This window comes from Prosopis cineraria, unplaced genomic scaffold (genome assembly GCF_029017545.1).
Source record: "Prosopis cineraria cultivar Desert tree isolate PC_DT_omini unplaced genomic scaffold, ASM2901754v1 PC15, whole genome shotgun sequence".
In the NCBI taxonomy this organism is placed as follows: Eukaryota; Viridiplantae; Streptophyta; class Magnoliopsida; order Fabales; family Fabaceae; genus Prosopis; species Prosopis cineraria.
In genome coordinates this window covers 4,248,444-4,265,611 of record NW_026555346.1, presented here as the reverse complement: position 1 = coordinate 4,265,611, position 17,168 = coordinate 4,248,444, and the positions used below count along the sequence as shown (strand labels likewise).

Sequence of the window (17,168 nt, the reverse complement as noted above, 5' to 3'; positions counted from 1 at the left end):
CCAATCTGGTAAAATGATTTCGCTATTCGCTGTCCTAAGCTTTCGCTATTAGAGGATAACCACGCATTTTGCGCACACCTCCTCGTCTCATATCTCATCTCATATATTTAATATAACATATATTAATATTAATATCATAATGGTTCTTTCTCTCTCCCCTACATATAACAAAAGAGTGATTCTCCTGTTTGGTTGCTATGAACTACACGGTCGTATCCTTCTGATTGTCACACATCAATAGGGCCCCCACTCCCTCCCTGTCTCTGCCTTTTACCCTAAAAAGAGGCCTTCTCTTCCTTCATAAGCCCCCCTCTCTCGGCAGCCTTTTCAGCTCTTCTTTGAAACAGAGCACAGCGCTGCCTCTCAAGTAAAACCACAGCTTGCATCCATTCTCTTCTTGTTCTTATTTCCCCAGATTCTCATTTCTTCTTTAATCTGTCCCTCACACATCTCCATCTCTTACCTTTTCCCCCCTCTAAAACATAAAGGAACGCTCAATCCATAACCTCAAAGATTCATTTTTTTGTTTGTTTGTTTGCGGTGCTCGTTCTTTAAAACTGGTTTTTGCCTTCAAGGGCCGAGAGAGGGGTTTGTTGGCCTTGTTTGCAATGGCACCCAGTTTCGATTGTGTCTCGACTCTTCTCTGTGCAGAAGACGACAGCATTTTCGATGATACAGATAATGGAGCTACCATGGAGCCGTTGGAAGTTTCATGTGGATTCCATAGCCGAAACCTGTACTTTCATGATCGAGACGATAGGTTGCCATTGCAGGGTGACGAGTGTTTAGCGCGAATGGTGCAGAAGGAATGCGACCATTTGCCTGCTGGAGATTACTTGGATAGACTGCGAACAGCGGCTTTGGACTTCGGGGCCAGAAAGGAGGCCGTAGATTGGATTGAAAAGGTGGGTTACAGGCTGCATTTCATTTTTTTTTTAGCTCTTAACAATTCTAGAGACTAATCAGTTTCGTAACCGATGAAATTTTGTTTTTGTTGCAGTCAATATGGCCAACTTCTATTTGCTTCATTTTTAAACGGATGTTTCTGAATCTTCGTATTTTCCTTTACGCTATGAAATCTGAACAACGCGGCAAAATGCATTTTGTGCGAATGTAAGCGTTTTGTTAAGATCCCAGTAAACGAACAGTATCGTCGTTGTGTGTTCGATGGTGGGTCCTTTGCTAATTTTCAACTGCTTTGGGGTGAAATCAATGGATTTTCCTTATATTCTAAAGCGGGTCCGATCATCTGGTTTTTAGTGTGTTAGTGCATATCTACTGTTTTTCTTTTCTTTTCTCTTTTTAATGTTAAAATCTGCACAGACATTTCCCTTTTGATCTCATGACCTGTATTGAACCATCATGAGCATTCGGCTGATCACTGGACCAAAGATTCCGAGTTCTTAATGTTTGGTTGGTATTATCCGATTGTCCCATGCTGTTGTCTTCTGCTTGATTAACGGGAATACTCGCTCAACAGGTTCGAGAGCACTTCGGTTTCGGCCCGCTCTGTGCGTATCTATCCATAAACTACCTGGACCGTTTTCTCTCATCATACGAATTACCAGTAAGTGTCCAACAGTGAAAAGATCAACGCTTTGTTCTTTTCAAGGTTGCATTCTCTTCCGGCTTTGATCTAACGGATCCACATGCAGAAGGGAAAAGGCTGGACAATGCAATTGCTGGCCGTGGCATGCCTGTCTCTCGCTGCCAAGATGGAAGAGACCGAAGTTCCCCCGTCTCTCGATCTGCAGGTAGGGAATGGTATTTTTAATGCTCAATATAATGCCAGCCAGTCTATGCGGTGATAAAAGATTCGGCGATTAATGTCGGGTTCGGTACAGGTTGGCGGATCGAAGTATGTGTTTGAAGCCAGAACAATACAAAGAATGGAACTTTTGGTGCTGAGCACGCTGAGGTGGAGAATGTGGGCCATCACTCCATATTCCTTCATAGACTATTTTCTATGGAAGGTGAACGACGATCAGGGCCCGGAAAGAAGTTCCATCACGCGATCCATCCAAATAATATCGAGCACAGTGAGAGGTACGTACGGTTGCTTTTATTGGCAGTAACAACAATTCTGAAGGGAAGTGAGTAACAGAAAAGGATGATCATGGAATGTAGGGGTTGACTTGTTGGAATTCAGGCCTTCGGAAATTGCAGCGGCGGTGGCAATATTTGTCGCGGGGGAAACCCGAAGGGTGAACAGGGAGAAAGCAATTTGCGCGGTGAGTCAACAAGTGAAAAAGGTAAAATAAGTGCGTTTCAGTTGCGGTCAAAGTTTGATAGGGAATAGGGCAACACTGGCCATGTGGGGAGGCAAAATGAAATTGAATAATTGTGTTTGTTTGTTGTGTATGCGTGTGGATCAGGAGAGGGTGGTGGAATGCTTGAAGAAGATAAATGAGATGGCACCAAACAGCGTGCCGCAGAGCCCGATAGGGGTGTGGGAGGCGGCGTGCTTGAGCTATAGTAAAACCGAAGGATCGACGTGGTCACGTGAGGGGGGCGATGGTAAAAGGAGGAAGATAGATAATGACTGTGGGGAAGAGCTTTTGTAGTGAAATATGAAATATGAAATCAAAACACAGAGTGTGTGGGTTTTTTTTTTTTTTTTTTAATGAAGGGAAGGTGCCGTCGCCAAGGAAGGAAGTGAGCTGAAGATGATGGTGGTGACTGGTGACTGGTGACCGGTGAGGGAAAGGGTTAGATTTGGAGACCGCCCGTTTCTGGCGCTTCGCTGTTAAATAATTTTACAGCCCTTAACAGCTTCAGACCAGAGATCCGAAAGCGCGGGGGTAATACGGCACGGCACGGCACGGCAATGCCGTTTTGTTTTCAGTACAGTTTGTGTTTGTATTTATTATTTCCATTTTTTATATATATTTACTCAACTTTCTTTTAATGAAATTCAAAAAAAAAAGAAAAAAGGAGGCCTGAGGCTCTGGTATGAGATAGATTCGCGCGTAATAATCATGTTTTTTTGTCCTACACCATTTTTTTTCCTCCTTTTTTAATTTTTTTTTTTGCAGGAGCTTGTTGTTTATTTAACATCCCATTTTTCAAAATAAAAGTTTAATAAAAAATGTTGAAGTCGTCGAACAGGTCCGGACTTTCATAGCCCATGGTTTGGGAGATCAAATAGAATATGAGAAATCCACTTAAAAGTTTTATTGGAGTGTGGCCTGAAGTTATTTATCCAGGTATTGACATTTATATACGGTGATTTTGCTTCTTTTCAAATTGGTAAACCATAAAATACTGATATTTTTTTAAGACCAATCATAAAACAAATCAAAACCCAAGCTTTCGGCTGGAAAATAGACGAGCCGTCTTACTCGATACAAGACTGTGACAATTGACATGAAGAGTAGAAGGAAATTATATACTCCACTCAAGCTAGAGGGGAAAAACTTATATATAGAAGGGCAAGTCCTGGAGCAGATACTCCATTCCGTCTTTAATCATTGAATGCAGGACTTAGTTGGAGAATTTATTTTAGTATTAAATATAATACATCAATCATTCTTGTCTTTCATATAAATTATGTTGAAAATATTCTAATTTAAATTTAAATTATTAGAAAGGTATGGTATTTTAAGAAAATAATCATACATCTTTTATAAAAAAAACTAGCTTATTTATTTTTTAAAAAAATTTGTGTGAATTAGTTAATCAGTTTCTAGACTGGAGGGAGTAATTTGCTTACCATAAACAAACAAAGACTAGTATATCTTTTTCCTTAACGTTTTAGCGTATGCCCATTTTTTTACTGAACTTTCAAATCATTTGCTGAGCACTATCTAGGAGTTTTTATGCTGAGAAACCAGCGCATTTCTTTACCACGAAACAACACGAATCACAACAAAAAACATAGAACTCTAAACTTAGACATCAATGTATAATCACCCATACACTTGATCTCGATTTATAAAATATTTTCAGAAATATTTGAGATCTCAAAATAAGATTAAGGTACAAATCTACTTTTAATATTTTCAAATTCGCACCCTATATTTTAAACTATTTTTTAACATAATTTCATCCTAATATTTTTTATATATGTGCAATCTCGCCCTTTCATTAAGGTTTGATTACGTTGACGGTTAAGTTAGGAATTTTGATCATGAACTATCCAGATGGCTTGCCACATTAGCCTCCAGCCTCCACGTGTAGTTACACATCACTCCTCTACCTCTTCCACTTCCCTCTACCAAACCAAGATCTTGCTCATAATCCAGATCCAGATCCGTTCACAAATCCTCCCCTCCTCCTCCTCCTCTTACTCCTCCTCCTCATCTCATGTTGCCGCTGGTATGAGCAAGCACAGAGTCCGTTTGAGAAGGTGGAAGATCTTGCTCATAATCCAAATCCAGATCCGTTCACAAATCCTCACCTCCTCCTCCTCCTCTTACTCCTCCTCCTCATGCTGCCGCTGGTATGAGCTTGCACAGCGTCCGTTCGAGAAGGTGGAAGATTTTTGTTCAAGGAGGCTAGACTTAGACCTCGTGGAGATGCTGACCTTTAGTTCACGACCTCATCAAAATCAAAGGGTGGGAATGGCTCTTCCGTTCAAGGAGGTCAGGTTCTGGCGAGGGAATCGAAGGATCCATATGGCAATTTCAAGAGATCGGTCAATGGAGGAGATGGTGTTAGGGGTTCAAGAAGAGTAATGATGCCAACTATGGAATCGATTGCTACCTCATCCAAGATCATTCTTTGCCTCGATTATTCTAGGCAAAATGTGGGTTAAAATTTTTTTACTTTGATTTGTTTATTTTGCCATGAAATGGAACGAAGATGAGGGACAAAGATTGCTGGACCTGGGTTGTTTATTTTACTTCGATTGTTTTGCGAGCCAAGTCCCCTACTTCCTTAAGTTGCAGGCCTAACGTGTTCAGGTGACCTAAAAGGGAAGAGATTAGCAAAGAGAGAAGCGAGTGCCTCCCAAATCATGGGTCTGATTCAAGACCACAAGAGGGAGATTGACGGATTCGATGTCTTCTGCTTCTAACTCAACATTGCTTCCATCGAAGATTTTCTGGTGATTAGAAAATATTTTTCAATGATGAGAGCACGATGGGTTCATCATTCCAGAGCACTGTTCTATACACATCTAGTTTCTATTTTTTTTTAATTTTTCCCATCTAGAAATTGAATTAAATTCCTTATCCACCGCTCTCATCCTTGTTTTGGGATTTATTGATTTTTGTTTAATGATTCTGACTAAAATATGATTCATCGTTCTATTTAAACTCCCTCCTATTGTACATATCATCATCCTATATCTACGATCTGGGTTATGAGAAGAAGCTTTGACGAAAAACCAGAGTCCTACAACGATCTGGGTAGTTGATTATATGATTTGAGTTTTTGATTGCTTCTGCCCATACCTCGTAGTTGTAATCGCTATTGTTTTGGTCACCGACGTCCAGCAAGATACAAAGGGAAGTGAAGGCATGAAGCATCGTATTGTGCGTGATGCATGGAAACGGAAGGGTGAAGAACAGATGGAATCGAGGATCTGATGTGTATCTAGATATTTTATTTTTAATTTAAAAATATGCCAAGGTGGCGACATTATACCTAAATAAAAAATATTAAAGTGAAATTGTGCTAAAAAGTAATTTAAGATATAAAGTGTGTTTGGTTGAAAACATTGAAGACAGATTCATACCTTAACCTTTCAAAATATAATACATTTTAATAACAGTAAAATTTTTTTAATGATTTTTTTAATATATTACTCTTATTATTATATTCTCCCTCTCCCTTCATAAATGAAACATAAAATGAAAAGTATTTTTTAAGGTTTATATTTTTATTTTAAAAAAATAAAATTACAAAATATATTTAACAAATTTTATTAATATGGATAGTTTTATTTAAAAGTATCTCAACACAAAGGGGGGGAGGGGGGAATCCTGTTTAATATCATGAACCAGTAAAAACCGAAAAAGTAAACCTTCCATCAATTCCTCAATAACTTCAGAGAGTGAAACTAGCCAGTGGGACCAAAGTTTGCTTTTGAGGCTTCTGATGTTCAACGTAATTCGTAGTTTAGCATGGCACTGAAATTGAAATTTAAAAGAAAAAAGAAAAAAAGAGGAAAAGTAGCGAGCATACTGTACGGAACTTGGTTGGGGGACACTTAGCTTTTTTTTTTTAACCTTTAATTAACGGGTTTTTTTGGGGATAATTTAGCAGGGTTTTTTCCCTCAGAAAAAAAAAAACAAATTACACACACTTAACTTAGCGGGGTTGGCGTAAAGAATGAAAGCAAAAGGGGGTATAGGACGTGAAAAATGGGATGTGATGTAGTCATGGAGGGTATGCTCCCACTGGGCACAGTGAAATAGAAATTGTGTGAGAATGCGTCGTGGTTTGATTTCGATACGTGGCCCATTCTGTTACGTTACTTACATGATTGAAGAGCCACAATTTGAAGTGCGGCACCACGTTCGACCGAATACTCACGTCGGCCCAAATCACTTGTCTCTATCAACCTGCGTGGGCTTTATGTCAATGAAAGGTAGGTTCCGCACTTCGTAACAAGCAATCACGTTACGGTCTATATATGTATATGTAAATGTCACGAAGCTGGTTTTTCGACACACATGACATTTAGACCTTCTTTAGTAGGTATTAGATAAGCTTGTCTTGTTGTGAAGGAATATGCTTGACAAAATTGAGGGATGAAAATGTGAGAGCAAATAATGCAAGTTTTTAGAATGTGAAATTTGTATTATTTGAAAAACCTAAGATAGTTATAAATAAAGAGGGTTAAAATATTTATAGATCTATCCGTACATTTAGGATGTTTTTATCTTTTTAATAAATGGTGAAAATTGATTCGATTTTGCATTTATTAACTTATTATTATTTTTTTAAAATTTTCCATAAGACATTTTACGATAAATATTTAAATATTTACACAGTTTTTTAAAATCTTTCTAATATATTTATATTAGAATTGTCTAGATTTGTTTTAGAGCAGTCTTGCACAGTCTAATCTTTTGTAGGTTATTCCAGTGCCTTTAGGAGGATCCTAATACATTTCCTATCTTCCTAGCCTCTTGAAAATCACAGAACGTGACATAAAGCTCTTCATTTTGTTCCCCTTACATATATATATAGCTCTACATTAGCAGAAAGAAATTGAGTTAAAGTTGACATGGTAAAGGTGTCTTCATATTAGCGGATCACCGCTAAGAAAGTTGCTCATTCATGGTTTTCAGTTTTCAATATCAAGTCGAAGTTGAAAATTTGCCTTGCTCCATGTTTTGCCCCTATCATCCTGCCCCTCTCTGAAAAGTGTGGCAACAAAAGCATGCGGACAGCGAGGTATTTGCATGGGAGGTCCGTACACGGAGGTAGGGAAAAAGAGAGAAACTGCAGCGGAAGAGCAAGAGTGAGGGATAGGAAGGCGTGCTCGGCCCCTTTTCCTTCCCTCTGCTTCTGCAACAAACCCCTCTCTGCCTCTGTCTCTCTATTCTCCCTTTCTGATTTCGCGTGTCTCCCTTTTTCCTAAAGCTCCTCCACGTTATTCTATTTCCATGTACGGACATTTGTTTTTGTAGTTATTTCACCAATTTAGCCTTATCCTCCCTTCATCTTTCCTCATATCTTTGTCACTTGAATGTTTCCAGTTCACGTAGTCTCAATGTTTTATTGACGTTAAATATTTAAATACATGCAACTTTCATTGATGCTGCTAGTTTTTATTTATTTTTTATCAACTCGAAAAGTCCAACTTGTACGTCTGACGCCATTTCTTCTTCCAGATCTGCTGCTTCGATTGAGTTTGTTTAAGCAATGGATTCCATTTTGGAATCTGTCGATGATACTCATTCTATCTGTACCGGACGCCTGCTCATTCAATGCAAATCCGCGTGCTCTGTTTCATAAAATCCCGACTGTCTTTTTATGACCCATCCGTGAACCTGATCTGATACATTAAAACCCTGTACCTTTCTTTTACAAGCTTTTTCAATGCGTATCCTACGCTTATACGATCCTCATCTCGCCTCGCCAGTTACGAGCTACGACTGCCGACGACACGTCGTTTTCTTTATTTAATTCCCACTAGCATATTCTTAAAGGAAACCGCGAGAATAGAATGAAATGTTTTCGATGAAATATGAATTTATTGTCCTCCCATCTTAAATCAACCCTACTCACGTAGCGAGATGCTACTTTGTCAGGCATTTGGATGATCAAACAAAATTATACAGTGACATTTTTTGAAAAGCGTTATGTTTCAATACTACAGCGTTCTGTGAATTTTAAGCTTCATTAATATGGTAGATCTCATATACATTACATAAGAATAAAGTAAAAAAAAAAAAATTAAAATTTCAACTGTCTGACTATTAATGTGCAGTATTGGATGAAAGTGTCTTGTATGGCAAAAAGAGCAGCACATCATGGGAACATGGTTTGGGATGTCAAATTTTCAAAGTAAAGAGATAGTAAAGGCATTCACGGAGCGTGACGGTGATACGTACTATCAGAGACTATAAATGACAAAAACCGTAGACTTTGACGCGTACGTAGGGGATGCTTTTCCATTATTCTCCACGCGCACTCAAGTTGCGCATCCATCCCTGCCACGGCAATTCGACAAGCGCTTGGCGACAAAAATCACGCTTCCTACATTAAACACGCTTCCTTCTCTTTCCTTTCCAGAATCAACGTCTTCATCGTTCCAGTTACTCCATATTTATTAACCCCACCTCCAAGTATACTACTACAGCGGAACGGAACGGAGGCCTTCACCTACTCTTTGGGTAGACCACAAAAATAATTAAAGTAAAAAAACCATAATTATGGCATGCCCGTTGCTTGCATCCTGTTCTTTAAAGTGTAACATATTAATGAGTGGATGAGTAGAGTACAAGCTGCGGACGCAGGATTTTTAAATATATCTAGCGGAACTGGTGATTCCGATATTATTGCTGTGAAATGAGCGCACGGTGAGACTCATTAGAACTGGTTGGTCATCAATTAGTAGTCCCAGAACGCATATAATGTGCCGTCCACTACATTTATTTGGGCTGGCATTCATATCATAATAACCCTTTTACATAGTTGACGACTCACGCACTTTTTCGTTCTCTAGCTAAGATATCGCACGTGCCTTTTGGAACTAGCTAGTGACTAACTCTGGTAAAGTACGAGAATGTCCTTAATTCTTGTACACGCACCATTTACAATCAGGAGAAAGGAGGGTGAGCAGAGGAAGTTACAATCATAAATGTATTAAGCAATGCGATCCAACAAGTCTTGGAGTGACAGTAATCCGACACGCCCAATATCTTGCGTACGCAACTCTCCCAGCTACCAGGGCATATACGTGAACGCGATTGCTCATGGCGGGGGAGATTTGAAGCTACGCGTATCTTTTAACATCAAATGTATTATCATGTGCGAAAGGCTCCCGGTCTTGCTTGCTCTCTACGTGTACAGACACGCACGACTTTTTTCTGTCCATAATTTATGTCCAGGTGCGCCGATGTGCTGGTCTTCAATTCTATAAGAAGAGATACGTATACATACCTTGAAACCAATATAATGGAAGAATTCAGAGACAACATCAAATATGAAAGCATCGTGAAAATAACAAGCAAGCATGCGCAGGACGGTGTTTGATGATGAACATCCTTGAATCCGGCCGTATTAACCAGGTAGCTCGAGCACACACGTTTCCATTAAAGAAAAAGCGGTAAATATAAATGTCTATTATTTATTTAAAAAGAGTTTGGGGGGTGGAATGTAAGTGTAAGGCGGTGGGTGAAAATGAGAAGAAGACATGCATGGGGGAGGGATGGGTAGAAATTAAATTAATTGTGGGACAACATTAGGTATAGAAGTTGGGGTTGGGAGCTAATTTAAAGTAATTGGGAAAAGAAGGGGCCAGGGCGGTTATATATGGAAATAGTGGGTGCGGTGGATGTTGTATAGCTTTCCAAGCGTGGGATGTGAATGTTGGAGGATCCATTGCCTCACATGTCCCACCTAAACCATCATTTGCTTCTTAATGGCCCCCTCACCACCTCCCCTGATCACCCGTCATCATCCCTAATCACTTTCTCATTTCCACGTGTCACGTGACGGTGCATTGAATAGGGGTTTGGTCACGCTACTTATGCATATGATAGGAGGAATTGGGGGGCCCCCACTCGAGGTTTAATTTGTTCGCAGGTGCCATCATCATCCATCATGGGAGGCTTATGCTCATGCTTCTCATTAACACTAAACATTCCTTAGTGGCAGAAGACATGGAAACCCATGTTTATACTCCATGCCCCTCCATTGCCATTACCATATCCCTCCCTCCCTCCCTCCCTCTCTCTCCATGCAATGGCTTGAAAATTCCTACTCGCTTCCCCTTTCAGCACCCTTTGATTTTCTTATGCCCCATGTATGGGATCTCGTGTGCGATTGTTTTATTAGTATTCAAAATTGTGCATGTTACTGCGGTAGTTGTGAAATGAGCGGACACTTCTGTGAAAATGGTTTTACACAGCCAAAATGCAAAATAGCCGTGACAAATACTTTTCATAACTTCGATGAATTAGATATTCTCGTGAGTGGTCGATCTCTTGGAGATAACTTTACGAGTAATTAAAACTAGCTAGCATCGTATAATTATGCACAGACGAGTAACCAAGTAGCCATGTCCAAAGATTAGAGATTAAAAATGAAGTTATCACTTGAAGCGAAAGCCACAAGTTATTTTCTTGCTCTTGGAACCGCGGGCAACTTATTTCAAGCCGATTTATATATCTTCTTGAATGTTTCCACAGGGATTAGTTTAGCATTTTCTCAGCGAGAAAATAAATCACGGGAAGTAATGCACTGCTCATTTTTCTCCGTATTAAATAGACAACATGCCGACCTCATTTGTCGCATCTGTTTAGACTCGGAACCTCGAGTGACGCATGCATGGTTGTCAATGGAGCATGCAAACGACTAGTAAAATGCACTTCCTTGTTGAGCATAAAAAATAAATTACTTCCTTGAAAGTATGCTGGCACCGCATTCAAATTTTAGACCAGACTGATGGGGGAAAAAAAACGGAGGACACGGTGAGCAAGAGAGAGGTTGGACTTGGAAATAATGTAAATAACAATAATATAATAGAAATAAATAAAGGAAAAGGTGCTGAGATCACAACAATGATGCATAAAATATGCTCTGGTGGCTCGCACAGAATGATATCGCTTTTCTTGCTCTCGGTGGGTGGTGACCGAAGAAGCTTCAGCCGAAGCCATCCACGGTAATTTGTTAATGTTATTCATTGGGTGGTCCACGGTCACGGAGCTCATATGTAATACCCTGTCAACTCACATTAATTCAGTTTAGTACTAAACAAATCACAGGCCTGGCAAATAAAGTGACCATGATGATAAAATAACTCGCAGACGTGCAAGCGAATTCAATTCCCCCCTTCCCCCTTTCTGGTTATGGATCAACTTGTTCATGTCGGAGCAGGTTTTTTAATGGGTGGGTAGAGCTTAAAGGGAACGGCTGCTTTAATTTCCATCTGGACGGGCATGTTGGTGTGGTTGTTTTAGTGCCACCAAAAGGTTCGACCCCACCGAGGGTGAAAAGGAAGGAGCTGATTGGACTCGTTTATTGTTCCCTCCACTCCAAACAAGATGGCACGACGTTATGCTCATATATTATTCTCTCAATTTAATAAGCACCTAGAGGGAACCCTAAGGCTATGGATTCTTCTTATCTGTCTGTAAGATCCTGTTCAGGTGACAAAATCACGTCCCATGCTCCCATTTTGTATTTTCTTATTGATAGCACCATCTATGATATATCCTTCCCGAGCGAGGGGATCTCTAACTTGATTGATTTAGTTTCCTCGGGCAGGCTTTCTTCAGGCCTGCTCTTGAAGGGCGGTATCGGGGCTGTGATGATGAACGAAGTCGGGTGAAAATTATGGGACCCATAATGGGCATGGAACGAGGCAGTTGGATGTGCCTGGTGAATGAAAGACATGTAGAGTAAAATGAACCATGGTTGAGGTATTGTTAATTGGCGGGGGGATTAGTGGGAGGTTAATGATGGAGTGAAATAATTGGAGGGTGGAAAGGGCCGGGCATGGATGACTAATTGGATGGCTCATCACACTCACGTATCACATCGATTAAAAGTAGAGATGTACTAGTGGCAATTCAACTTTACTTTTCTTCTCACTACCAAAGCTGAGCCTGGGCTATCCATCTAGGCTGCTCCTCCACCACCACGATGTGCCCCTGAGTGGGTCCCTCCCCCAAACTTGAATCTGAACTATCCAAGCCTCAGTGCTATCATAACATCGGATACCTACCATCCCCTGCTTTTCCATGATCTGCATTTACATTTGCTGGTGGAGCGACCAAACAAACCATACGTAAATCGCGATTCCTTGCTTTAATACTTTTGTGTTAGCAGCGCCACGCCCAGCCAGCCTTGTTTATAATTTTATAACAAGGACAGATGGTTGAACGGTGTGAGTGTATGACATAATTTGGGTGACTTCAATTTAGGCCCACCACTCGGCCGGGTTGGGGAAAATTCAATATGAAGAAGCAGGGTACGGCAGAGAGATTAACCACAGGGTACGGTTTGGTTCGAACCCGAGGACCTTGTCAACAGCGCTTTTTTTTTTTTTTTGGGTTTGGGGGGGGAATAAATGGAGGCCAAAAAGGTTGAGAAGGTGATGATAGAAGCACCCACGGGGCCACGCTCGTCTGAGGCCTCTGCTCTCTCACGCATCATTGCACACTTATACCTTGCGTGCACTCCTCACCCCTCACGCACGCATCAACGAGCATCCCTTTATTTTTCTGCCTTTTATTTTTTGCCTTTTTCTTAAATGCAATGCTATGGAATGATACTGAAGGGACATGTGTGTCCGTTCATCCCTATATAATTCATCCCCCATCCTGCCTTTTGGGCTAGAGTCTCCGCTTTGACTGTACCCGTTCACGCTTGCTCTGTTCACTCTCGCTTTCACCCCCCTCCTCTTTCTCTCTTCCCGCGCCTGCCCTCTCGGTCGCCTTCTGGTTTTCACATACAATTTCCACCTCTTTTCCTTTTTGTAAGTTTTCTGCTCGTTTGCTGGTTGCTTTAATGCCTCTTCATGGTTGGTAATCTCTGTTCTTCTTTTATTTTCGCTTCTGGTCACGAGTCTTTGCATATTCGATCGGTGAGACTCTTTATTTTGGGGATTTCTATTTTTGGGCTGGGAGCTTCATAATTCACACGGGTATAAAGCGAAATTGGTTTCCTTTTGCACTTTCCTCTTTCCCTCTCTTTGCTGGTTTTTGCTTCTAGATTTTCAGCGCGTTGTTTTATAGTTCTCTTTCTTGCATCATTTCAAGGGAAATTGCATAATATTTTCTTGAAACCGGATGTTTAATTGCTTTTTTCCTTCCATTTTAAGTATCGGCCATCGAATCCTGAATGAATCCATGGAGGAAAAGTTTTGCTTTACTAATATGTTGTAGGACTAGAAAAATTCTTCTTTCATGCGTCGATTATATCTTGAACTGTAACAAATGTCTTTTAACTATGTATTTTTGCATCTTCTGAGAAGATCTTTGGTGTTGTTGCAGGATAATACGTTGTAGGACCGAATGGCATAGTGGGAGCTGCCTTTTTGGGGTGAAGGATAGAACAGCATGTGGTGGTTGCTTACCCTATCTGTTGATGTATTCCGCAAAGTTATTTCCTTAAACCTGTACTGCAAAGTCATTCTATAATTTGCGTCTTCTGAACGAAACATTCGAATTAACGGTCTTGTTTTACCTTCTCTTATTTCCATGGGATCCAATTTCCTAGTTGTTGTTCCTTGTTATGTCCGTCAGATCAGCTGAAGGATATTGATCTCAACTTTGATCATCTCCGTCTACTTTTGCTTCCATCTATTATCTATTCAGTTATAGTTTTGTTCTCCGGCCGTTGTTTAGTTCATCAATTTGTCTAACAGCACAGTAGTCTCATTGACAACTTGTGTTCAGTATTCTCCAATTCTTCAAACCTGCTTCATCGTCCTTGGAAAGTTGGTGTTTCTTTTTTCTTTCAAGGGTTGGAAAGTAGTTATGGTGTGCCAAGCGGCGAGTCAAACGAGATTTCGGGCATTGAAACATGAAAATGGAACAGCTGGGTGCTCAACCATTATAGTTAGGGTTATAGCATGCTTTCAACCTCTCCGAGATTGCCAGGTACGTGACTACTTAAGGCTTTAGAAGCCTGGGAAATGTTTCATACTTATTTTCCTAGTTGTATTATTTCGTCTACCAAGAAAATTATCGATATGTTATGTTTATTTTTTTCTTGATGGGTATTTTTCAGGCTGAATATTTCCGTCATTTGCTCAAGCCTGTCACGTAGAGTAGTTTCGCCTTTCTGTAGTTGGGTTAAGCTGGTGCTTTTAGTTAGTATACTTGTTCGCCAAAGGAAAAGATAGTAACGGATAGCTTTTGTCTGAAGTTTTTTTTCTCAGGTATAATCTAGTTTTTTCATTCATTGATATTTGCTTTTTACTACTTATATCTTAATTTGTTTTGTTTTGATTCATTTTTTGATCATGTGCTAACTGCCTTTAAAATCTTTGTAAGGTTATTGTTCTAGTTGAATGGGAGAAGATTGTGGAACCTGGGTGCCACAGCGGCGTTTGGATTGGCAAACACCCAATCTAAGCTCCTTTAGGGCTCCGTGTGAGGGAAAGCAGACCGGTGTTTCTGCACCTGGCATTGATAATATGATCACGTCTAATGAGGCAATGCCAGCTTATGCATCCTCTGTGTTGCCTCATTTACAATTAGGACATTCTAATGAACCTTCTCTTGGTTGGTTTTACTGTTTGCCTCAGTTTGGACAGTCCTTCATGCCTGCGGCCAACCTCTCTGTTAAGGGAAATCTCCTTGCTGGCCAAGTCAAAGGGTTTGGAGGGGAAACTGTCCCCAATCGGGAAACCCAAAAACAATTCCTTGTTATTGATCAGACGGGTTATCAGACGACTTTCATTTATAGTCCTCGGCTAGGCTCTTGGCCTTCCAAATGGTATGGTCCTAAGAATTTGAATGTGAACGAGCCTTCTTTTAAAACAGATGCAAACGATCTTATTGGATCAAGTTTCCCAGCCGAAGTTGATGAAAATCAGGAAAGGGACATGGAAAGTGAGATGCATGAAGATACGGAAGAAATTAATGCATTGCTTTACTCGGACAGTGATGATTACTCTACTGAGGACGACGAAGAAGTTACTAGCACAGGGCATTCTCCAAGCACGTTGACCACTCATGATGATAGCCGAGAAATCTTTAGAGCAGCCACTGAAGAAGTTGGGACGTCCTCTGGAAAATCAAAGAAGAGGAAGCTGTCAGACTCTGCTTATGACGACACTGCCACTTCTCTGAATCTGAAGAGACCCAATGAGTATGAGAGTGGAGGTGATGCAGAATCGAGATGTTCTGGTGGAAAGAGCCAGGGGTCTGGTGAAATGGGTTCCTTGTCAGGCAATAAGAAGATGAGAAGGGAGAAGATACGAGAAGTTCTGAGCGTTCTGCAGAGCATAATTCCTGGCGGGAAGGACAAGGACCCAATTGTGCTTCTCGATGAAGCCATATGTTGCTTGAAGTCCTTGAAACTCAAGGCTAGAACTCTCGGACTTGATGCCTTGTTGAGTTCTTAGTCAGTTTCGTCACTACGTGTGCAGAATAAAGAAGGTAAGGGTTGGGCTTTGTTTGGTGTTCAGAGGGGTCGGGGGCTCATTGTTGGTGGTATTTCCGTTGTATTAAAGATTATTTTAGCAAATATGGTGGGGGGATGAGAGACTGAACTCGACTTAGGAATCCTGTCTCGATTATTGAGTCAGAAATGGGCTTGGAGAAAGGTGATATGAATCATAAGGTCCGCGTTGTTTGGTTTCGGAGAAAGTGAAGTGTCGGACTCAAAGCAGGGCTTGGGATGGGAGGTGTTTTGAATGAGGAGTGGTTGATCCAGAAAAGGACCCCGAGAATGAGAGGGCACGCCTCTCGGCTGATATGGGACCCAATCTCTCTGGCCTCCACTTTTTGCAATCCTGTCATTGTTAGTGGGTTTGCTTTCATCCTGATGGAACTCGTCGTCGGAGAACACTGATATTTGTGTTGGCTCCCAGCGATGTTAAGAACTAGTGTGGCGTGCTATGTATAAGGTATTGAAATTGAAATTGGATGTATGGTTGTCGAAGATGATGTATATGTAGGTTGGATGTAATTTAATATGGTTGTTGGTAACTGTAGCGTGTTTATGACGAGACGACTGTGGAGTCGCATGCTCGCATTTAATTTAGGTGATCGTGAGGAAAGGATGTGTGCATGTTGAGCAGTTGTATTATTGGAATGATTCCTGGTTTGATGAAAAGTTGTTTCTCCGGTGCTGCCTACGAGGGGACCACGCCATTGAATTATTGGGCAGGCAGGGACAGGAAGGTGGAAGCATTCACATTTTGTGAGAGGCACGGGCGTGGTTGCGGGCAGAAAGAAATCATGGCCGCCATCCACCATCTAACAATCCCAAGGGTCTTTTACGGCCTTCATCCTCCACTGTTTGACTCCAATTTATCTTCTGCATTTCCTTCCTAACAGTCATGGAATCTAGCCCAGCCAAAAACAAAACAACACGTGGACAATGCACTCAACAATTTAATCAGCAAATGCCCACTGACGAGGATTGTCTGCGAATACGATTAAACCACGATCAATTTTATTATCACTGGTCTCTTTGCAAGTTATTTAAACCACAACTAAATTCATGAATGAAACAAGAGCTTCTACTTTCGCCCCTTGATATTTGAATTTTTTTTGTATACAATATATTTAATCTTTTCTGCAATAATTTCTGTTACTCTGCTTGGTAGTGTAGTTTTCTTTGAGAAAACAGTCCAAAACCTCCATTCTCTAAGCCCACAATTCACGATCATTGACTCATTGTTCAAGCTCAGGCTCAGGGAAATGAAAACTTTTGTCTTTTTAATTAATTGTTCGGACTGTACTTTTAATTTGATTGCAATTTAATTTTTTAATTTTTATTTATTGTATCTTCATGATTATAATTTTTACTTGATAAAAAATTAATTTTTAAATTTTAATTTAATATAATTCATTTTTATTTAATCA

General features: G+C 40.5%; 2 protein-coding genes across 4 annotated transcripts; both read left to right on the top strand.

The window, feature by feature from the left end:
• Positions 1-224: 224 nt before the first annotated feature.
• LOC129294644 (cyclin-D4-2-like) lies at positions 225-2,988 on the top strand. Its single transcript, XM_054933091.1, has 6 exons — positions 225-905; positions 1,481-1,567; positions 1,656-1,754; positions 1,845-2,046; positions 2,128-2,252; positions 2,376-2,988. The coding sequence occupies exons 1-6, from the start codon at positions 609-611 to the stop codon at positions 2,562-2,564; spliced, it is 999 nt and encodes a 332-aa protein (XP_054789066.1). The 5' UTR covers positions 225-608; the 3' UTR covers positions 2,565-2,988.
• A 9,923-nt stretch (positions 2,989-12,911) lies between these two features.
• On the top strand, positions 12,912-16,847 carry LOC129294446 (transcription factor bHLH143-like). Of its 3 annotated transcripts, XM_054932833.1 has the most exons (5): positions 12,912-13,102; positions 13,620-14,228; positions 14,359-14,509; positions 14,625-14,785; positions 14,879-16,847. In XM_054932833.1, the coding sequence occupies exons 4-5, from the start codon at positions 14,642-14,644 to the stop codon at positions 15,698-15,700; spliced, it is 966 nt and encodes a 321-aa protein (XP_054788808.1). In that variant the 5' UTR covers positions 12,912-13,102; positions 13,620-14,228; positions 14,359-14,509; positions 14,625-14,641; the 3' UTR covers positions 15,701-16,847. The 3 variants fall into 3 exon arrangements, with proteins under 3 accessions (XP_054788808.1, XP_054788806.1, XP_054788807.1); XM_054932831.1 differs by having other exon boundaries at positions 12,914-13,102; positions 14,625-16,847; XM_054932832.1 differs by lacking the exon at positions 12,912-13,102 and adding an exon at positions 13,132-13,147 and having other exon boundaries at positions 14,625-16,847.
• The last annotated feature ends 321 nt before the right edge of the window (positions 16,848-17,168 follow it).